Consider the following 9,963-nt stretch of genomic DNA (forward strand, 5'->3'; position numbering starts at 1 on the left):
TTGCCATTTTTATCATTGAATCAATTCTATTTTTATCATTATTAATACTTTACACATGCTTCTTTTATGTTGCATTTGGTTTTTGTAGGCTCCTGTTTGCTTTTAGCAATGATAATATACAATTAAATAAAAAATGTATTGCACAGCTGCCTACTCTACTGGATTTTCCAGTGGACTACTGAATTCTGCTAGTTTCTATTGGTTTAATAAAAATTCTCCCGGTTTTTGTACATTTTAGAAAACTCCCTAAAATTGAGTAAGTTTCTTAAAAAAATTCCTATTGAAATAGAATTTTTGCACGGATTATTGCTTGCTTGAATATTTAAATAAGTATTAATAATATATAATGAAGCAAGCCTCGATCATTCATAGAAATCAGTTTAAAACTTTTTTTTGTTATAAAATGTTTAATTAATTTTTATTCAAACTCCCTTTTTAAATTAATTAAAGAAATTTAAATTTTTTTATGAATTAAATGCCTATTAATATTCACAATTAGGAGTAAACACAATATACAACATTTCAAGCATATTTGATGACTATAAAAATCCCTATGTGTAACATATTTAGTGCATTATGCAACAATTATCATAAAATTTGTATTTCGTAAAATCTACTGGATTTTTTCCTATCTATGTTGGCAGCTACGATATTACTTAACTAATAAAATTTTCTAATTAAAAAAACAAAAATATTTATCCTATTAAAATGTTTTTTACTGTCGGTTATCAAGTATGCTTTTTTTTACTTGCATTGAAATCGAAAAACAATGCATTTCTAATATTATTTTTAATTTATTTATTTTGCAAGAGAAAAAGAGAGGCTTGCTGCATGTCTTTTTAAAAATTACTCAGTTTTATGAATTAAAAATTTATTGCTTTGTTTCAAGATAAAGGAAATTAAACAGATAACCACAACATCTGATGTAGTCTTTAAACTTTTTCCTGATACATTCAATATACTGTTACAAGATACCCAAAACCAGATTTTTCTTCTGTTAATGGCTTTTAGTTCAAAGTCAATAACGACATTTTATTACTTATCATCAAACATAACAAATCTTCATTCAAAGAGAACTTAGTTTTCACAAACCACAGTGTATGTGGCATGGCCTTATGAAGAAAAAAAAAAAATTGTTACCTGATCGAAGTAGGTTGTTTCATTTTATGACAGGTGTGAGGTGTTTAGTTTAGTGTGAATATAAAAAACAAAACTAACACTGATAAAATACAAAAAAATAATAATATTTTCATTTTATCTATCATTATTCATAATGTTTCCTATGATTTTGTTTTGTGAGTTTATTTGTACCAACTGGAAAATAGCTTTCCATTAAACCTATTATAAGATGTACTAACTTGTTTCTAAAGCAACCAACAGTAAGGGTTTTTCTCCTGATAGTCAATTAACAGTACTTTTATAAACAGAGTGGATTGAATAAAATAAATGTTTGAATTTTAAAATGCTTTACTGCAGAAAAGTTGTGCAGTATAATAAGAATAAAAAGATCAAAAAAAATGTTTTAAATCAGTTACTATCTTCTTTTTGCGCATCATAATTAAAATTAATGAAAGCTTAAAAAGATTGTGCCTTTTTAATTTTTCAAGTTGGCTAAAACTTTGAAATAAACAAGCTTTAATTTTTTATGCTTGTTTGTCTCTAAATAAATTCTGATCATCAATTTCATTTTTTAAAATATTTTCAACGTTTAAAAAAGAAAATTGGAGATTATTCAATTTTTACTCTTCCTTCATTATGTTAGATCACATCAACCCAAAACTCACCCCATGAAAATGATTGCACATTGAGTTTCATCTACACTGCACCAACCAACCAATTTTTCGGTGGGGTATTTACTGCTAGATACAAAGATTTTCAATGAAGTCTTTGTTCTGCACTGTTTATTTTAAAAGTATGTAAAGATGTTATAAAAACTAAAAAGTTTGCATTAAATTGCACAAAGCTTAAAAAGTAAAATTTGGCATCTGCAATAAAACTTAAGAATGGAATGCAAGGAAAATTCTGAAAGAAAAGAATTACTCATAATATTATACAGTATAATATAATTAATACAAAGCAAAAATTAAGATTTGAACTACTCAAATTTTTATAAATGATTAAAAAATGAATTAATTTATCAGAAAATGTGAAATCGTCTGACTAAATCAACTACCATAAATCAAGGTAAAATGAAGCAAACTAATAGAAGAAAAGTAAAGTATTTTATTATTATTATTTTGTGTGTCCACATAAAAATTTTATTTCCAGCCAAATCTGTAATAACCTACTAATTTAATAATCTTGACAATCCAGCCCAATTTATTATAAACTGCTGTTTGTAGAAAATGCAACACCATGAAAGAATCATCAGAATCAAATGAAATTTAATGCAGAAACGACTTGTACTGATACAAATAAATGATGAAATTTTCAAAACAAAAGAAACAAATTAAGCGTCCGAAATCAGTATTTGGTGCAGCCACCACGCGCTGCAATAAGTGCTGCTATACGAGGTGGCATGGAGTCAAACAGATGTTGAATATCTGCTTGAGGAAGAGAATTCCATATCGCTTGTATGCGCAACCAAAGTTCGTCTTTGGAAACTGCAGGACGCGGATCACGAGTGAGACGCCGACCAACCATATCCCACACGTGCTCAATAGGCGACATATCTGGCGAATAAGCAGGCCAAGGAAGAAGTTGCATGCGTTGTGCTGAACAGAAGTCTCTAACAGTCCGCGCAACATGTGGGCGTGCATTATCCTGCTGAAAGATAGCTCCAGGGATGCCTTGAAGGAAAGGAACGACTTCGGGCTGTAGCACTTCACGGACGTATCTGTTGCTATTGAGATTACCCTCAATTCGTATCAAATTGGATCGTCCATGATACGAAATCGCACCCCAGACCATAACTCCGGGTGTTCGACCACTATGTCGTTCAATAATACACTCAGGAAGGCAGCGTTGACCAGCATAACGTCTAACACGAACACGGCCATCATGGGTCCACAAATTGAAGCGTGATTCATCTGAAAAGACAACTTGGTGCCAATCAGCTCGCCAGTCTCTGTGCTCAAGAGCCCACTGCCGACGCAGCCGTCGATGATCCGCCGTGAGGGGAATCCTGTATAATGGCACCCTTGCACGCAATCCACGGCGCAGCAGACGACGACGAATTGACGAAGCCGACAATTGTACACCTGTAGCAGTAGACCAATGTGCTGCCAGCTGCCTGGAGGAAGCTGTGCGATCATTCACCGCCATGCGGAGCAGGTGTCGATCATCGCGCTCTGACGTCACCTTCTGTCGTCCAGTGCCTGTTTTTCGAGTTGTTCGGTGCTCGTCGGTCCACTGCTTCCAAACTCGCATCACTGTGGAACTGTTCCGCTGCATACGAGCTGCTATTGCGCGATAGGAAAATCCTCCTTCTCGAAGGCCGATTATCCTCCCTCGTTCAAACTCCGTAAGTTGCTTGAATTTCTTATTCTTCCTTCGTGGAGGCATACTCAGGTCTCACTAAACGTTTGCCACTAACAAATAATCATAGACTATTTTCAACGTCCCGCTACAGCACTTTATTTATACGCTTTCAGCATCAATTCAGAGGGCGCTGCGCGCGCCACGCACGCGTGATGGCTCTGAAACTTTATTAATTTGCATAATATCCTATAATTGACATTTGCTGCGAATTTCATTTGATTCTGATGATTCCTTCATGGTGTTGCATTTTCTACAAACAGCAGTTTATATGAAGGAATTGAAATTGAATTTCAAACTTAGGCACAGCCTCTTGATAAATCTATTAATGCAAAAATGTTAGAGAGGGTACATTTTTGCCTGAATTCATAACTTTAAATATTTGCTGTACTAATTAAATTAAATTATCCTTTCGACAATGAAATCATCCAAGTACCCAAAAATATAAATATTGGGCCAAATATTATACAGGAATTTTTTTTTTGGATGGAGAGTATAATATTACTGTAGGTAATTGTAAATATTCCAAATAAATAAAATAAAAATATTTCAAACCAGTTTTTAATGACATTAACAAATGCAAAACAATAGGGAACATTAACAACAGTTCTTTTTATGCATATACAAGAAATGAAAAAATGCTTAATGACTGAAAAATAAATCTTGCATAAAAACAGAGTTTCATCATTTGTTTTCAATTTTCATATCTAATTTTTCTTTAATGCTCAAAAAAAAAAAAATTCAAGAGAGTTAACTTCTGTATTTAATAAGTTTTCAACAAAAAAAAGAACATGATTTTGAAAAGGCAAGGGTTTACGTATAGATCAATAATTCACTGATAGATCGTTATTTTATCTGCTAAGAATAATAAATATTTTAAAAGCACAATTTCTTACATAATTTTATACAATCACAATGATTTTTATACATCTTATACAGAGCAAAAATACCCGCGTGGCAATATGATATTTATAAAGACTTGCGATCACTGCATATATTTAAGAAACCTTCAAACAAAATTACATTAACGTAAATGAATTATATTTACATTAAACTGTACATTTAGCTTCTTAAAAAAAAAAAAAAAAAAAAAATCTAAATTTTAATAAAGATTACACTTATCAATAATAGATCCAGGTTGGTTTTTCATGTTAAAAACTGGTTTTTAACATGACGTGTCATAAATTATTGAAATCCATCAAAAACCTAGGGCAAGTTTCCTTTTTGACATTGGAGACATTTTATTAGATACTCAATCATGGATAATACCTGCATTATATACTACTATAATTATGATTTATATTATATATCACAAATAAAAAATATTCCCAAAATTATTGAAACTATTAAAAGGTAATCTTCAGATTTTGAGACCCATATTTTAAATATTTGGTTTATATTACAGATAATAACTATGAGCTATTAATTATAATCAATCTAAATATGGATTTTAAATCTTTTATGCCATAATTTAGACAGAATTTTTAGATTAATTAAAACTAAAGCAGTTGTTAATACTCGCCTAATCTCTACTTATAAAATTTTTCGTTTGATTCCCAATATTAGTTATTATTTATAAGCAGGGGAGCAAAATATGTTGGATTGTGCGAATGAGGTTTTGAAAGAAATTCAGACAGCCTTAGGCAAATTTTTGGTCTAAAAAAATTCCTACCTAATTCCTTATTGTTAAAAAATATGTTTTTATAAGGTTAGATATAATTCCTTCAGTTATAATTCCACTGTTATTTATAATTCCTTCAGTTATAATTCCACTGTTAGTTATAATTCCTTAAGTTAATACATAGAACCTTAATTTTATAAACTATTATTATTTCAATATATATTTTTTCTATTATTTTATAACACATATGCTTGTTTATTCAAGAACTATGTAAAATCAAGTATTTGTCTTACACAAACTTTATTTTCTACAAATATTTTTTGATTAGTGAACTAGTTATAGTTCACAAAAAAATATAATATTTATTTATATAAGTTAATTATTTTTACAATCAATTATTCAAGAGTATAATTAAATTACTATTAAAATTTAGTATATTTATTAGAAATTTTTTTCGAGTTACATGTTATCTTATTAAGTTATAATAGCTTTACCTCTATGTAACTCAGTATCAATCGAAAGAATAGTAGAATTCAGATCTTAGGAGTCAAAATGAGATTAAAAGTAAACCAAAATTGATTTCACATATTATAAATAAGATGATTGTTGAATGTTTTTTCAATTAACTGATTGTTTCTGTATTTTTATTTTCAATAATTTAACAAATTAACAGATTGGATAAATTTCAATTTTATACGTTTTTACTTATAATTATTTATTATTTTCTAAACCAAAATTTGGGGTTTTGACACTAATTGTTAAAACAAAAAGAGAGTTTAATATCAAAATAATTAAGAATATAATTGATTGATCACTTATTATTTTATGTGAATGTTTATTTATAAATACTTCTTATTTAAAATACCTAATAATTATCCTTACACTAAAATTTTGAGTTTTTGACACTTGCCAAACACTATGTCAAAATGGGTATGTCAAATGGTCATACATTGTACACTGAAATTTGTTAATGCATTGAAAATAAATATATAGATAAAAGTAAGAAGTTAGGCTTCCCTTAATCCAGCGGTTCCTAACCCTTTTAGTTGCGTAGATTACCAACTTTGTAAAGAAAATAATAAAATTATAAGGCTTTCTAATTATTATATATATTAGTAAAAAATATAATGACAAATAGACACCTATTATATACGTAGAACAAATATATATAATGTGGATATATCTATGCCCTTTTTCTCAATAGGACTAGAGAATTGTCCTAGAAAACCTGGTATTAAAACCCTAAGATACATCTTGATTCAAACTCTCAACCAGTGACTATAGCCCTGTAATATGCTGCTCATGAGTTAAGAACTGTCAGACTTTTAGCTATATTGTAGACTAAATATTAAGCAATAAGTAACTATGAATATGGATAATTTGAAATTAAAAAAAATTTGAAAGTATTAATGAAAGGGAATATTTCCACATCGTGATTTGTCGCACCATCTATAATTGTCAAGGTGCAAAATAGATTTTAAACTTGCAAATTTATAAAAAAAATAAAAAAAAAACGTAAATGTTTGCCTGGGGGTGGCTATGAGTAATACCTTTTGTGTAGGTTCCTCTCTACAATGCTTTTTTTCTAGTTTCTCAAGGGGCCGCTGCTCAGAAGTTACCAAGACTTGGCGATTATTCTGCCACAAATCAGGGTATGAAAATCTTCTCTTAATGAAATTATAAAAAATTCATAGCACCACAACCCAAATTGAAGCCATCTAAAAATTCTGAACCGAATGGCAATTAGATTCCCAAAGGAATTTCCGTACTTTTTTGTTAGCCTGGCGCACGTAATTTCATCACCCATTTAATTTTATTGACATAGTTATAACACAAAACAAAATGGTTGTCTTCCAAAATAAACAAACTAATAATTGAATTTGCTAGGGCCCAACTAACTATATTTTTTTAGGCTCATTTTTATATTTCCATTAAGCTCAGACACATTCAACTCTGAATATAAACAAGCAAAGAAATTTTGGAGCCGAAACACCTCACTTTAACAACAAAAAATGCAACTTCAACAAATTCATAATTCATATTCATAATTAATCAAGAAATATTTGTGATTAATTACTGAATATTTAGTCAAAATTACGGAAATTGTCACAAAGATCCTTTTGATCAAAATGATGAGCTATGATGGTGATGATCATGTTCAACGAGATCAATAATTTATCATTAGGACTCGACAAGCTATCCCGAAATCTACAACAATGCTTTGATAAGTTGCGCAATAGTGAACAGGTGTTAGGATCTAAAGGTTTTTCCAAACAAACCAACAAAGCATATATCCACTTTCCCACTTGGTGGCTGAAGTTAATATCATCCAACCACGTATCAAAATACGACAATAACTTTTTGATTCTATTTTGATCCAAATGGGCCATCACGCTGAGAAATGGTAGGTGAACATCTGTACTCAAACGAGACCTTTTCGCTTGGGGGCCTGATTTTTCGGAATCTGATATTTCTGAAGCGGTATCATCACAGTAGACTTTTTTGTGGCATTCAACTCCCAAGCAATATAAACACCATTCCTCTGCTTGGTTAATTTTGGGAACAGGACGACGGCGGAACTTTTCTTTAAGAGCGATTCGGTTTTCTGTCATGTGCGTCTTATGGGAGCGAAAGTCATCCATTACCAATTCTTGCCAATCTGGATCCGGTTCGTAACCAGGACGCGCGGCAATAAAACCGCTATAAATATCCACCTGGACAGTTTGTTTGTTTATAAACTGCGCTGTATCGATGTTTGCCACAACAACTTTAGGACACTGTCTAGTTTCTAAACGCACTCTGTAGAGATAATCCATTCCTGTTGTCGGATTGGAATTCAGATCAATATCGTCAGGGTCGATATCATCGAGAGCAAAAGCCCGTTTCAAATACGGATCACTCATGATTTTAAACGTTAGCAATCACCACTTATTAAAAATCATGTAAACAAAAGGAAAAATCTATCTGGTCAAACAAGAAATATAATGTCAACAAGAAGCTGTGCATTAGCAACGATGAAATGTTATTAGCAGCAAAATATACTAAGCTTGTAGCTCAAGGATATATACTTAAGTTTCGTTGCCACCTATTGACCGTCAGGGAAAGTAATTATAAGCAGATCCCCGAAGTCAATCATCACTGGCTGCGGTGCGGGTGGGTGACCACTTGGATCAGTCTTCATAAGGACCGAGGGTGTACGATATTGGTCCTCGTTAAACTGCTCTACCGTAAAGTGTTCGACTTCGCATTGCTGGTCGTCGGGCTACCGAAGCGGGGGGGGGGGGGATCAAAATTGTGATGGCATGTCTTCGGATCATCCTGAGGGATGTTTCCCAGACCATCACCAATAGCCCATTGTGCAGCTGTAGTACAACGTAAATGAACTGCAACTACAACTTATATAAGCCGACCAGGTGGCCGGTGCCTGACTGCGGAGCCGATGGTCGCGAGTTCGAATCCTGCTCAGGGCATGGATGTTTCTTTCTCTCTGTGTTCTACGTTCCTTTTCCTTTGTGTGTGAATGTGACCCTCCCTGAAAACTAGTTTTATGATTTTTACATTAGACGTTATGACCCTTGCACTTCCTTGTAATTTAGTACATTTGTGTTGAAATTTTTTAAGCCTAGCCTGATGCAAAATCTTAATAGTATGTTGAAGTTGCCAGGAAATAAGTATTTTATTTGAAAATTGCCTACTCCTCTATTCACATCATGTTAAAAGAACGAAAATTATTTTACATTTGGGTTGTAATTGGAGATCGAAATGGGCTGCAGGTGGCGTAGAGCAGAACTCTCTACCTATGGCAACACTTCACATGCTTTCCCCTTTAGCGTGTGGAAAGTAATTGAGGAAGGAAGTACGTTAGATTCTCTCTTGATTTTCATATAGATTAAAATATTTTAACTTGGAAAACTATATGGAACTGAAAACTACATTAAACATAGTTCTAAAGAAAAGTATCACGGAAATTTTTAAAAATATTTTTATTAAATGAAAAGGAAAAATATTAAGAAAAGGGAAAATATCGCAGTACATTCCTATACAACTGAAAAGAGGAGAAGAGGGAAGGGAGAAGGGCTAAAGGCATGAAACCGGTCTCTCCGCCAATTGCATTTTACACATTTAAGTTGTATGTTACACAATTTTTTTCTAGTTATATTTAACACATTTATTTCTAAGATTAATTTTTAATGTACATTATTATAGATTAGCATTGCAAAAGCAATTGCAATAACTATTGTGAATGATTCTTAATGTAGGGAGTGAATGAAGGGTGAAATTAGCAAGGAAAAAAAGACACTATATAACGAATCTGTAAGATAATGAAACCACGTGGTCGATAGGTCAATTCATTGACATGGTCTATCCGTTAACAGGCCATTTCAGCTGCAAAAATTCCTAGTCGATAAAATTAAAAAAAATAATAAAAGAAAAAAAAATATATATATATATAAAAGAAAAGGAAAAGGAGCAAACTTTTACAGTGATAACAATGGGGGTGATCACAAAGAATTTAATCAGAAAAACACAAATGTTTTAGACAGCTAGCTAGTAAAATTACTTCTTGTTTCATCAAACCTTTATATATTCCCTGTGTTATATATTTATTTTTTCAAACTCAGCTGATATTTTTCACATGCGAGTAATAATTAATTTTGTTACTATTGACGTATTAACAAAATTTTCTTACATAAAATTTCAATATTTATATATTTTCTCTTTAAAAAAAATATCGATATCGGGAAAAACAAACTAAAATGTATGAGTGACTGTTACGAAAGATTGTAAGCGAAGTGAGCAAGGGACGGAACTTCCAAGTTTTATAAAAATCTTGAAGAAAAATGCATGTAGGGAAAAATAAAATG

General features: G+C 31.5%; 1 protein-coding gene across 1 annotated transcript; it reads right to left on the reverse strand.

The window, feature by feature from the left end:
• Positions 1-4,020: 4,020 nt before the first annotated feature.
• On the reverse strand, positions 4,021-8,135 carry LOC107448250 (gem-associated protein 2). Its single transcript, XM_016063382.5, has one exon. The coding sequence runs from the start codon at positions 7,999-8,001 to the stop codon at positions 7,183-7,185; it is 819 nt and encodes a 272-aa protein (XP_015918868.3). The 5' UTR covers positions 8,002-8,135; the 3' UTR covers positions 4,021-7,182.
• Positions 8,136-9,963: the final 1,828 nt, after the last annotated feature.

This window comes from Parasteatoda tepidariorum, chromosome 3, assembly GCF_982258835.1.
Source record: "Parasteatoda tepidariorum strain Cologne lab strain chromosome 3, Ptep-v5.0, whole genome shotgun sequence".
NCBI lineage: Eukaryota > Metazoa > Arthropoda > Arachnida > Araneae > Theridiidae > Parasteatoda > Parasteatoda tepidariorum.